The sequence below is a fragment of the Helianthus annuus genome, chromosome 12, assembly GCF_002127325.2.
Source record: "Helianthus annuus cultivar XRQ/B chromosome 12, HanXRQr2.0-SUNRISE, whole genome shotgun sequence".
In the NCBI taxonomy this organism is placed as follows: Eukaryota; Viridiplantae; Streptophyta; class Magnoliopsida; order Asterales; family Asteraceae; genus Helianthus; species Helianthus annuus.
The window spans coordinates 9,557,114-9,570,653 of record NC_035444.2 but is presented as its reverse complement, the minus strand read 5'-3'; the positions used below and the strand labels follow the sequence as shown (position 1 = coordinate 9,570,653).

General features: G+C 35.4%; 2 protein-coding genes across 2 annotated transcripts; both read left to right on the top strand.

The window, feature by feature from the left end:
• Nucleotides 1–6,917: 6,917 nt before the first annotated feature.
• LOC110894029 (beta-amyrin 28-monooxygenase) lies at nucleotides 6,918–10,015 on the top strand. Its single transcript, XM_022141189.2, has 3 exons — nucleotides 6,918–7,912; nucleotides 7,994–8,181; nucleotides 9,508–10,015. Exons 1-3 carry the CDS (start codon nucleotides 6,961–6,963, stop codon nucleotides 9,805–9,807), a joined length of 1,440 nt encoding a protein of 479 aa, XP_021996881.1. The 5' UTR covers nucleotides 6,918–6,960; the 3' UTR covers nucleotides 9,808–10,015.
• A 1,046-nt stretch (nucleotides 10,016–11,061) lies between these two features.
• LOC110894028 (beta-amyrin 28-monooxygenase-like) lies at nucleotides 11,062–12,982 on the top strand. Its single transcript, XM_022141188.2, has 3 exons — nucleotides 11,062–12,026; nucleotides 12,116–12,303; nucleotides 12,534–12,982. Exons 1-3 carry the CDS (start codon nucleotides 11,075–11,077, stop codon nucleotides 12,831–12,833), a joined length of 1,440 nt encoding a protein of 479 aa, XP_021996880.1. The 5' UTR covers nucleotides 11,062–11,074; the 3' UTR covers nucleotides 12,834–12,982.
• The last annotated feature ends 558 nt before the right edge of the window (nucleotides 12,983–13,540 follow it).

The following is a 13,540-nucleotide window of genomic DNA, read 5'->3' as shown; positions in this document are numbered from 1 at the left end:
TAAAATAATCATAGTATTTAACACATATTAGTATTATCGCGGTGGGATGGGCGGTGGTGGTGTCTCATGGCAGTGGTGGTGGACATTACAGAAGTTAGAGGGAGAGAGAGACAACGACAATTGTGATTAATTGGGTTGAAATGTTGAATGATTTTCTAGTTTATATAAATATATATACATATAAATTAATAAATAATTAATTATAGGAAAAGACTAAAATGCCCCTCATGTGAGGGGCATGTGACCAGGATTTAACGGTTGAATTGGATGGCGTTAGAGACGGGGAGTGAAATAGAGATAAGCTTCATATATCAGGGAGTAAAATGGCTATTTTGAAAGATTTAGAGCAAAACCGTTAAAGTGATCAAACCACAGGGAGCAAAACGGAAGTTTACTCTTTTTCATATCTTGAATGTTTAGTTTTAACAAATTAAAGGTTGAATGATGACCCCATTGAAACCATAAGCTGACGAAACCTTACACCCTTCCTTACGTTTCTAATTTGTCTTCTTTTTCTTCACTTATTATTAACACGAAAATCCACCTGCTTTCATCATTTATAGGGTCCTTCATCACCTAATGTTCGACGCAAAGAGAATGAAGGTTAGGGAGTTCGATCGAACAAAGAAAGAAGGTTAGGGAATTAGCGAGGTTGTTGGAGGTGACTGAACAATGGTGTTTCCGAAGGTGAAACAATAGTGGGAGTGAACCTTATATGGGATGGGATGACACATAGACAAATTTTTTGTAAATCGTCATATTACCATCAGCATATGTAATCAATTCCTTAATTTTTACAAAACTTAAATTATAATCATATTGATGTTAACAAAAGGTTTTTCACATCAACGAGTTTTACATTTTACCTTGTCCAAGTTTTTCACATTAGCAAGTTTGATATTCTATGTTACTGTTTATGAAACTATGCAAATATTATATTAAATGGAAAACAAAATGTTTCGAATGGGACATTTTATGTGTCCAAGTTTTTTCACATTAGCAAGTTTGACATTCTACGTTATTGTTTATGGGAACTATACAAATAATATATTAAATAGAAAGCAAAATGTTTCAAATGGGGCATCCTGCTGGTTGAGTGATGTACTCCACATCCAACATGTTGATTATTCAAATGTTACACGATGCATGTTTGGTGTATCTATCTTGAAAAATTTAGAAATTACTGTTACAAACACAGTAAACAAAAATATTAATCTGAAATGTTAAATACAAATGCTATATTGGAATACTAAAATAAAGTATAAATATTAATTCAGAATGTGATATATGTCTATATATTGGTATTATTTAAAATGCAAATTAAAATATTAAAAGTAAATTCAGGTTTCAATTATATTATATATAGTATTAATTTGTAACTTGGTTGTGTATTATTGTGCTTTACTTTATGTGTCACACCTCAACCGATAACGGAAATATCGGAGAGTGACGAAAAGATGATTTTTCATAGCATTATAACACTAAATTGTGACGATCATTAAATAATTCCAATTGCATAAATACCATGGTTGCAAAAGTCGCTAGGCGCTCCCTAGTCGGTCGACCGAGGAGTTGAGAGTACTCGGCATAGGCGGAGAGTACTCGGGGAGTACTCGGACATGTTAAATTATAAAGATATTAGTTTTTGAAATTTAAATATATGTCTAATAACATAATTTTACTAATATTTGTAACAAAATACGTGAAAATGATATTCATTATTTAATATGATAGTCATATAAATTATGTTCTATTATTTTTTAAGTCAAACTCGGCCCAAATTGACCTACTAGATCCGATTTTGGCCGAGTTTTATCGCGTTTGATCGATTCCGAGTAATTATGCGGAGTTAGAGAAAGTCGCCTCGGCAGTCTACCTTGTAGCGACTACTCGGGGGGTACTCGGCCTTGGAAACCTTGTTTTACAACCATGATAAATACTAATCATGAAATACATTGTTTCAAGAGTGAATTTCAAGAATTGTCCTTTATCTTTATACCCATTTTCAGGCGTTGTCCTTTATGTTCAAAATTGACGAGTTTTGTCCTTTATGTTTTCATATCATACACGTTTTGTCCTTTAGGCCTAACCCAGTTAGTTTTTTCAGTTAAATTTGGTCATGTGCTTTGCACATAAGGGCATTTTTGTCAATTCAAAGGTTGCAGAAGCTTTGAGTTGTAAATCTGCCGTTGAACTTACCTTTGAATTGACAAAAATGCCCTCATGTGCAAAGCACATGACCAAATTTAACTGAAAAAACTAAATGGGTTAGGCCTAAAGGACAAAACGTGTATGATATGAAAACATATAGGACAAAACTCGTCAATTTTGAACATAAAGGACAACGCCTGAAAATGGGTATAAAGATAGAGGACAATCCTTGAAATTCACTCTTGTTTCAAACCAAACAAATCAAATTGTAGCGACAAGAACATGAAACATAAATAATTGTTTATTCATTTAGGTGTGTATCTAAGTCCACTTTAAATTTGTTTCTTCGATCATCACCTATCAACCTGCAACATGTATTAAAATATGATCAACAGATATGTTGACGAGTATACAAGTTTGAACACATAACATAATAGGGAAAATGTTTTAATGGTGCTCATATCAACATGATAAAATGTATACAATGTTACTAACATGCTATACTAGTGTAAGCTATGTCAAACCAGAGTTTAACGCAATGGTGATTACCCAACATCGTCGAAATGAAGAGGGTGTAATGGTGTTTACTTAATAATACCACAAGAATACGGCGGGACGTTAATCCTATAACGCCATAATTGTTAAGGTAGGCTTGCAAAGTTAATGAACATATAGACACATGTAAACATAGCATATGAGATTAACAAGTATAACAAGTTTCATGGTTGATAGTGGATAGAGTGTGATTTAATAAACATGTTTAATAGTGTTGTGTGTTTTTGTATATATATATGTACATGTTGCACCCAAAGTGTATAGAATGAAAAAGGGATCGAGTATACTCACAGTTTTGTATAGATAAACACTAAACCGCGAGCTAATTAGATGGGGTTTGGTACACCGAGGTCACCCTGAAATGGGTAAACGAAGGTGTAAGTATTCTGATGTGAAAAGGTTCGGATCAGATCTTGAAATACGAAAGAAATACGAAATGAACAAGTAACAGACCCTTCGGACGAGAGGAGGCCCTTTCGTGCAAAAAGCAGCAGCCTTTCGTGCAACAAGGTGCCTACTCGTGCGATTGGTCTTGTTTGGATACGAATTTGTGCGTAAAACTTAACCGTAAACTGATTTAAACATAATACATCGATCGTTTGGAAAACATTTAGTGGTTAATTGTTGTGAAGACATACATCGATCGTTTGGAAAACATTTAGTGGTTGTATTAACAAGGTTGTGATGATGATGATTCTAACATGGGATTCACTCACATGAATCATACCAGGTTGTATTCCAGTTGGTTTTGCAAATTCTTATTTATATAGTATTAATTTGTAACTTAGTTATGCATGTTGGTGTTATACTTTATGCTTGACTTATTTTTTGTGATTATTATTGTTATGCCTTACTTTGTGGTATTGTACATTTGTTTGATAGATTAATCACCGACAATAAGCTTGTTGGTATGAATTATTTTCACGAACATAGTGTGGAAATTAGAAAATATATTGTGTATATTGACGATGATGATATCATATCCTTAGCGTGGCAACTGATTAGGCGTCCATTAAACAGCCAATTCCAACCGTTTTCCCTTAGCCTCTTAATTGAAACTTGCTGCTAGGTTTTGCTATTATGCACATTCAAGTTGCAAATTAACACTATATAAATTGATAATTTTAAAGTCAATGGCAATTATGAATGAGTTGTTATTCTTGTGTATGACTAATTAGCTGCAGTCGCGGTTATGAGACTCTCAATCAAAATTTGATAATGAATTTGCGTTATCTTTTAACATGATATTCAATGTGATTTTTAGTTGGATTATATTATTATTTAACTTAATATGAGGATGTTTATGAGTGGCTACTGTGACAACTCGTACTTTCAAGGTTAGTAACACTTAGCTCGTACCGTTACTCTTCACGTTCTACTATATGTTGCAACTAGGTGTATGTTATGTTAAATGGACAAACGTGAATTGATTGTGTATAATTGAATGTCGTGAGTTTATGTGGGTATACGGGATTATTATCAATTATGCCTAATCGTACACTTGGGCCCGGGGGCTGCACACTCCCACTTCAGTCACACACTCCTCTATGGCACATTGGGTGTTCTCAGCCCAACCTCCACGAGCCCGAACCGGAGCCTAAACTGGGTCCGGCCCACTTATTTTGAGCGTATACACACACAATGTTGTGTGTGGTTTTCCTTATTTCACAAACACAAAATTTTAACAAACCCTAGCACTCTTTTCCTTCTCTTTTGGATCGACGGCAACCTTCTTTTTGTTCGAAGCTCTCTCTCGGTTCCAACACGTGTGCACACACAATTCCTGGGTTAGTATGTTTATCTTTGTTTCATGGTTGATCTTGGCTATGTATATGATCTATTAAACATGAATTGATGCAATGAACGAAGTGTTATAACTGATATCGTAGGATTATAAGAGTTTCGATAGTTGTTAGGATGTTAAACTGATGATATGAATCTGAAAACAATCATTCATGTTGTAAATTGGTGATCTAGGGTATTATGTAAATTAGAATGTTTACGATTTACAGTGATAAGGACGTCCAGATTTGTTACACGAATACTCAGATTTGAATGATGTTCATGGATTAGTTGGATGATTATAATCATGAGTTAGAGTTGCATGATGAATAATTGTTGAAATGATTATGTTGTTTGATTTGATTTGATTATGGATCATGATGAAACGACTAGATGATGATTAGGGTTTACATGATTATATGGAAAGTTGTTTTGATTTTGTGTGAGACATGAAAAGGGTAACTGACTGACCAAGATTTACGACACTGTATTACTGACCCCGCACAACCCCTTGTCTGCACACTCCAGTCTCGTACACTACTATATTGCACTGTATATGTATTTAGGGCTGTAAACGAACCGAACGAACACGAACAAGGCCTTGTTCGTTTTCGTTCGTTAAGGAACAAGCTTGTTCATGAAATGTTCACGAATGCTTACCGAACGAGATTTCTTGTTCGTGTTCGTTCAATAAGAAAACGAAGATGTTCGTGAACTATTCGCGAACACTTACGCTAATGAACTCTAACAGATGTTCATGAACGTAAATGAACACAAACGACGTTTATGAACACAATATTCATTTTAGAATAAAATTTGCATTTTCATCACAAACTTTACAATGAATCCACAAAAAATAAATAAACACTTAACATAATTCCAAATACAGTTGACGTGATTATAAGAAACATGATAAACACAAAATTATGAGTTTGTCAAGCTTTAACACAAACTAAAAATGAAATAGTGAAATGAGGGATGTTGTGAGAGGCATATAAACACTAGAAATAATAAAACGAAATACAACATATAAAATCCTTTAAACGAACGAACACAGATAAACATTAATGAGCAAACATAAATGAACTCATTACTGAACGCTCACGAACATAAACGAACAAATTACCTAACGTTCACGAACATAAACGACAAACGCAACCTCTGTTCATGTTCGTTTGTTTAACTTAACAAACATAATTTCTTGTTCGTGTTCGTTCGTTTACTAAACGAACGAACATAAACGAACTCCCGCCGAACGGTTCACGAACTGTACGTTGAACGTTCGGTTCGTTTACAACCCTACATGTATTTGATGCTTAAACATATGGGTCGCACATTGCTAAACCGCACACCTCTGTATAGTACAAGCTTTGACTACACAGTGTACACCCACTTGATGCACACCTCGCACACTATCATATGGTACAACATTTGAATGCATAGGGTACATACAAAGTATGCATGATCGCACACTCATGAGGCCGCACACTCCCAGGAGTGTCGCACACTCATGAGGGTGCCACACACTTACATTTGGCTCGTACACGTTATTAGGCCGCACACTGGCCGTTGGGCCACAACAAGAATTTGAACCGCACACTCTAAACGGGTCACAGAGTCTAGTTGGGGCTATATGTGTTATAGTTGTGAGATTAACCAGATTACTGTTCGATTGTTGGGAATATTATACTGTATGCGAACCATATGTGGAATATGAGACATGATTACTTGTGTACTAGTTGCTAGAATACGTGTATGGATAAGTGATTCACTTGTATACAAAACTGATTGTTGTTGGTAACCATATTAGGACTTGGTGGACCAACTTTGAACAAGTAACATAACTTACCGAACAAGTCTAAGGTGAGTTCACTGCTTTTTTCTCAAGCATGTGTCCTGTGGGGACAAACAAACAAACAAACTTATATCCCTGGAGGGGATACTTTACACATTTACATCCCTGGAGCGGATACGTTACAAACTATAGTTTAATTTCGATGTTGGATAATCTACTCAACTCTATCACTTAAGTCCCATCTTACTACCGAACTAGTTGCTTGGAGGGCAACGGGGTATTAGTTGATAGCGCTATTAGGCTTGACAACCTCACGACGTACCTGGATAGGACGGGTGTGAACTAATGACCTTAAACACATGACCAATGTTGATAGGCATTGGGGAAGGGCAAACAAACAGTCGTCTTGCGGTATCGAGTTATTATCAACATGTAATTAAACTAAACACTTGCCAACTAAACGCTTACAAAAAATCTCACCAATTCGTCATTTGCATATGCATTTAATTTTGTTAGGTTACTATTTCGTTAACATATAAGTTTCTTTCCTTTTCTAACTAAACGCACCATGTCTAGAATTTAATTACAAATCTAATGAACCTCCACAGTCTATAAATACACCACTCTTGGTTTACATTTTAAAGCACAACACTCCAACTTTTTGCATAACTTTCAAAATGGATTTCCTATATGCTTCTCTCTTCTCTCTTTTTGTTCTTGTTGTGTCTTACTCCCTTCACTTCTTCCTTTACCATTCCAAATTAGCTGAAGATCATAAATTACTTCCAGCCGGTAGAATCGGGTGGCCTGTAGTCGGAGAAAGTTTCGAGTTTCTTGTCAGTGGATGGAAAGGTCACCCCGAAAAGTTTATATTCGACCGCATGTCGAAGTTTTCACCTATAGCTTTTAGGACATCTCTCATGCTAGAGAATGTTGCAGTGTTGTGTGGTGCTCAAGGTAACAAGTTTTTGTTTTCAAATGAGAATAAACTTGTACAAGTGTGGTGGCCATCTTCAGTAGACAAAATATTTCCTTCAACTAACAAAACATACAAGGCACAAACCATGAAAATGAGAAAAATTCTTCCAAATTTCATCAAGCCCGAAGCGTTGCAACGGTATGTCCCAATTATGGATGTCGTGACACAACGACATTTTGCTGATGGATGGGATGGGAAAGAAGAAATCGTGACGTATGAACTCACTAGAAATTTCGCGTTTACGCTTGCATGCAAGATCTTTGTTAGTATCGATGATCTTGAACGGGCTAGATACTTATCTTGCCCGTTTGAGAGCATCGTTACTGGGATTTTTTCAATCCCCATTGATCTTCCTGGGACCCCCTTTCGAAGAGGGATCAATGCTTCCAACTTCATTAGAAAGGAGCTCATAGCCATTGTGAAACAAAGGAAAATTGATTTGGATGAAGGGAAAGCAACACCAACCCAAGACGTATTGTCACATATGATTCTCTTTAGAGACGAAAATGGCAAGCTCTTGGAAGAACATGATATCGCGGACAAGATACTAGCGTTGCTAATAGGCGGTCATGATACCGCGAGCTCGACTTCTGCTTTTATTGTTAAGTATCTTGCTGAGTTGCCTGAGATATACAATGGAGTTTACAAAGGTATATATATAGAAGATTCTAAGTGATATAAATTTTAATCAAATGAAAATGAATTTGTATAACTTGATAAATTATATGTAGAACAAATGGAAATTGCAAAATCTAAAGCACCAGGAGAACTGTTGAACTGGGAGGATTTGTCAAAGATGAAATACTCATGGAGAGTTGCATGTGAAGTTATGAGATTAGTCCCACCGGTTCAAGGTGCTTTTAGGGAAGCCATTACTGATTTCATGTACAATGGCTACTCTATCCCCAAGGGCTGGAAGGTAATTTACACACACTTGGTTAAAACCAAGAGTTTTGCACTATTAGTTTATAGGTAACAAGGTCCAACATAAATATTGTTTGTTATATGATAAAACCATGAAATTAAAATTTTCTTAATCAGTTTATTAACATTCTAATAATCTATAATTTGTAATCTTACGTGAGTGAAGAAAAATATGTAAACTTCAAATAATTTAATTAAATTTCTTACACCAATTCATCAAACGAGTTGGTTGAACTTTTTCACCCTTACCTTTTGATACATTGTTAATTAAGCTAAACATTTGTATTCATGAAATATGTATATACAAGGTTTCATTGATTATGCGTTGATAATTTAGGCAAGTGTTTGTACTTAATATGAAAGAAGACAAATTCACTTTAAGAGTGTGAAAGCGACAACAAAACTGTTAGTTGGAAACAGTGGTGGAACTTGCTCATTAAATCAGGGGTATTCTAATTTTTTTTACCGTCCATACAATATAAAAAACGACAATAAACCAGGGGTATCCCTTATTCTACAAGTTTGGTTGGTTAGGGGTATCATTTTATTATTTTATGGGTATCTTTGGTATAAAACCGGAAAAAAATACACTATAAATACGCACTTGAGCCGTAACCTGTGCTATGGCTGCTAAAGCATTGGGTCCGCCCCTGCTTGGAAACATATCATTACATAGTGTTTGAGACGTGGTTGTAAAACAAGGTTTCCAAGGCCGAGTAGTCGCTACAAGGTAGGCTGCCGAGACGACTTTCTCTAACTCCGCCTAATTACTCGGAATCGATAAAACGCGGTCAAACTCGGCCAAAATCGGATCTAGTAGGTCAATTCGAGCCGAGTTTGACTTAAAAAATAATAAAACATAATTTATATGACTATTATATTAAATAAATATCATTTTCACGTATTTTGTTATAAATATTAGTAAATTTATGATATTAGACACTCGACCGACTAGGGAGCGCCTAGCGACTTTTGCAACCATGGTTTGAGACATATAATATAATAAGAGTGATAGAGATAGTAAAGTATCGGTAATGGGTTACAAATCTAAGTTATATATCACATTTAAAAATAATTGCATAATTCTGTAAGGTCTACAATTTTTTTTTTACTTAAAGTTGTATATATAAAATGATGTAAGATGAGATGTAATATATTGTTGAACTTTTTATAACAGGTTATTTAAGATGGTTGATGGTTAAAAACAAACTTCAAATAATTAAAAGCTACGCGTTGTTAACTTTTTTGTAGTAATAAGATGCATCCAAACTCAATATAGATTGAACCTAAATTCCTAATGCTTTTCTTATTTCTGTTATAGTTATATTGGAGTGCAAACTCAACCCACAAAAACCATGAGTTCTTCCCGGAACCCGAAAAATTCGACCCATCAAGATTCGAAGGAAACGGACCTGCACCTTATACGTTTGTGCCATTCGGAGGCGGACCACACATGTGTCCAGGAAAAGAGTATGCTCGACTAGAAATACTTGTGTTCATGCATCATCTTGTACGAAGGTTCAAATGGGAGAAAATCATTCCTGATGAGCAGATTGTTTTCAATCCAATGCCTAGCCCGGCCAAGGGTCTTCCTATTCGAATTTACCCGCATAAAGTTTGAAGCTGGTGTCATTCATATCGCGCAAAGAATTGGCGTTGTGCTTAAACTATGTAATAATAGTTGATTTGAAAAGGTGCTAAATGGAATCTCAATCTGAAAACATACCACTTTGTTTTGTACTTTGTTTCTTGGTTGAGATCGTATAGGTTTCTTCCTGTTTCTTGTATTTCCTTGCGATTTAATAATAGTGTATTCAGTTTCAATCTTATATTAGTCACCATATACTGAGAGTGTGGATAGGTCAGTTTTGGACTTGAACCAAACCATAACCGAGTATTTTGTATTTTGGTTTCAATTACATGGCGGTTCAGTTATGGGTTTTGTATCTAGGATGGATAGGGTTGTTAGTTGATAACCAAAGATTTTGGGCTAACAGGAATTAAACTAATTATTAATAATATATTACACTTTGCTAATAATGAACCAAGAAATACTCATTGTACACCTAACTTAACCAAAGAGCCGAAAAGGCAAAGAACACTAGGAGCTTTTATTTTTCTTTTTTATAATTTAGAAAAAAGAAAAAAAAAAAGAAAAAGAGTTGCTTTTATCTAGGGATTATTGGATTTTATTAATCCTGAGTTTCACCTATTGATTATGAACAGACACGGCTTTTGTTCTTGTTGGTTCATTTCATTAATGAAAGGAAAATTCTTGTTCATGTTCGTCCATTTATTAAACGAACTTTCCCTCGAACGATTCACTGAACGTTCAGTTCGTTTAGAACCCTATTATTGGATTTGTTTGTTTCTTTTTCTTCTATTTTTCGGTTTGGGTTAGTTATTGGTTTTTATGCTTACCATTACCAAATAAATAAACTAATGGTAGTAACAAACCCTAATAAAACCTTAATAAATTAACAATTCCCCCTCCCCTAAAAGATACTTGATCTCAACAATCACAAAACAAAAATAAGTTGCAGCATCCATGGATTGTTTGGGTCAGCCCATTCTATGGTGGACAAAATTAGCCTAGTATTAAAATGAATACATCATTAGAAACAAATTTGCAATCAACAAATGTAAAAAACCTATAACAAATCAAGATTCTTCCAAACTGAATTATGCATGATGTTATGTAATTGCATCAAATCTTGTGGGTTATTTTAAAGATTCACCACTTTGTCCTATCTCCCATGTAAATTTCAAACCAAGAATATATAACAAGCTTTTTGTCACTTACACACACTGATTACCTATATATACACTAATTAGTTTCATTGTAAAACTCACCAAGAAATTGTAAAGAATTTGGCAAAGCTCTAGAAATGGATATATTTTATGCATCTCTTGTTTCTCTTTTTGTCCTTGTTGTTTCTTTCTCTCTTCACTTTTTCCTCTACAAGTCCAAACCAACTAAAGATGGGATATTACTTCCACCCGGTAGAACCGGGTGGCCTGTAATTGGAGAAAGTTTTGAGTTTCTTGCGACGGGATGGAAAGGCCAACCCGAAAAGTTCATATTCGATCGCATGTCAAAGTTTTCACCGATAGTGTTCAGGACATCTCTAATGCTAGAGGATGCTGCAGTGTTCTGTGGTGCTCAAGGTAACAAGTTCTTGTTCTCAAATGAAAACAAACTTGTACAAGGATGGTGGCCGGCTTCGGTGGACAAAATATTCCCTTCATCTGACAAAACCTCCAAGATAGAAGCTATTAAAATGAGAAAAATGCTGCCAAACTTCTTCAAGCCCGAAGCGCTACACAGATATGTCCCGGTTATGGACGTTGTGACGCAACAACACTTCGCCATGGGGTGGGAGGGGAAGGACGAGATTGTGACATATGAGCTCACCAAAAACTTCACCTTCTGGCTAGCATGCAAAATCTTTATTAGTATCGATGAACCTGAACGAGTGAGATATTTATCCGGCCCGTTTGAGAGCATCGCTTTGGGGCTCCTTGCTATCCCCATTGACCTTCCCGGGACACCATTTCGGAGAGGGATCAATGCTGCCAATTTCATAAGAAAAGAACTTTTAAACATTGTGAAGCAAAGGAAAACCGAATTGGCTCAAGGGAAAGCAACACCAACCCAAGATATCTTGTCACACATGCTTCTTTTTAGGGATGAAGATGGGGAATTTATGGCAGAATATGATATTGCTGACAAGATCCTAGGCTTGCTGATTGGCGGCCATGACACTGCAAGCTCGGCTTGTGCTTTTATCGTTAAGTATCTTGCCGAATTACCCGAGATCTATAACGGAGTCTACAAAGGTATATAAACTTGTCTTGTCTCTCCTTTCTTGGCTAGATAGAATATTAATATATATCAATGATTAATAATTAATAAACACCTGCTGCAGAACAAATAGAAATTGCAAAATCTAAAGCAGCTGGAGAACTGTTGAGCTGGGAAGATCTATCAAAAATGAAATATTCATGGAATGTTGCATGTGAAGTTCTTAGATTAGCCCCACCACTCCAAGGTGCTTTTAGAGAAGCCATTACTGATTTCATGTACAATGGCTATTCTATCCCCAAGGGCTGGAAGGTAATAATAATAATATATACTTTTATATAAAGATATTACAGTGAAAGAATATGAAAGAATCAAAAGAACCTTAACAACTATATTAGGGAATAATATTTTATGTGTAAATAAATATAAAATAGTTCTCTATATATAGAGACCACAGTGAAAAGAATAATATATAGATAATAAACTTGGCTAAGATTGATAGGATCACTGTTCCTAATAAACATTTCATCTTCTTTGTATAGTTATACTGGAGTGCAAACTCAACCCATAAGAACCCTGAGTTCTTCCCGGAACCGCAGAAATTTGACCCATCAAGATTCGAAGGCAACGGGCCAGCACCATACACGTTTGTGCCGTTTGGAGGAGGACCGCGAATGTGTCCAGGAAAAGAGTATGCTCGGCTAGAAATACTTGTGTTCATGCATCATCTCGTAACAAAGTTCAAATGGGAGAAAATCATTCCTGATGAGCAGATAGTCGTCAACCCGATGCCTAGCCCTGCTAAGGGTCTTCCTATTCGACTTTACCCACACAAGGGTTGAAGATATCATCAGATGGAACAAATGTTTGTGTTTGAATAGATAATAATGATGTGATCTTGATCTTTAAAACATACCACTGTTTTATAGTTTGCTTTTGGTTTGTATGTCTATTTGATTCAATAATATTAATGTATTTTTTTTTAATTTAATCACAGAAACACACTAATTCGGTAATTGGTTTTAAGGCTGGATTCAAATTCCATGTGTGAATGGGCTTTTTTTTTTAATCAGGCCCTTATCGAACACAAAAAACAACACCGAAAGAATGAAGTCGCTTGACTTTATTATTATAAACCGAATCACACAAATACAATAATCCTAACCATCTATTTATATTATACTCGTACTAATCCTAGCTCAACGTAAAATCTATTTAAATAATAAAATAACCAACTAGATAAACTTATTTATTAAACCCAATAGTTTAAACTATTAAAATAAATGAACTAGACAATCTTTTTCTCGAAACTACTTGAATTGTCTTTAACTCATTTAGACTTTATGGGTAATCCACCAAATCAGAATTATCCCTTCATTCGCCGCTTAGCTCTGATTTGGACCCGCTTCACATCCGCATTGTGTTCGACAATTTCAATCCCTTGATAAATCTTCATATTCTTCTTTTTGGGTCCTAGAACTACATCGTTCTTAGCCACCGGTCAAAGAAAAATAAGCTCGCTGTTTCTACGGTTTTCTTCTTCCCTTGC

What these genes read in the sequence shown, in the direction of transcription:
- LOC110894029 (XM_022141189.2), top strand. Translation starts at nt 6,961, where the DNA reads ATGGATTTCCTATATGCTTCTCTCTTCTCTCTTTTTGTTCTTGTTGTG. An exon ending in ATACAATGGAGTTTACAAAG is followed by an intron (nt 7,913 to 7,993) that starts GTATATATATAG and finishes AATTATATGTAG; the next exon opens with AACAAATGGAAATTGCAAAA. An exon ending in CTATCCCCAAGGGCTGGAAG is followed by an intron (nt 8,182 to 9,507) that starts GTAATTTACACA and finishes TTTCTGTTATAG; the next exon opens with TTATATTGGAGTGCAAACTC.
- LOC110894028 (XM_022141188.2), top strand. Translation starts at nt 11,075, where the DNA reads ATGGATATATTTTATGCATCTCTTGTTTCTCTTTTTGTCCTTGTTGTT. An exon ending in CTATAACGGAGTCTACAAAG is followed by an intron (nt 12,027 to 12,115) that starts GTATATAAACTT and finishes CACCTGCTGCAG; the next exon opens with AACAAATAGAAATTGCAAAA. An exon ending in CTATCCCCAAGGGCTGGAAG is followed by an intron (nt 12,304 to 12,533) that starts GTAATAATAATA and finishes TTCTTTGTATAG; the next exon opens with TTATACTGGAGTGCAAACTC.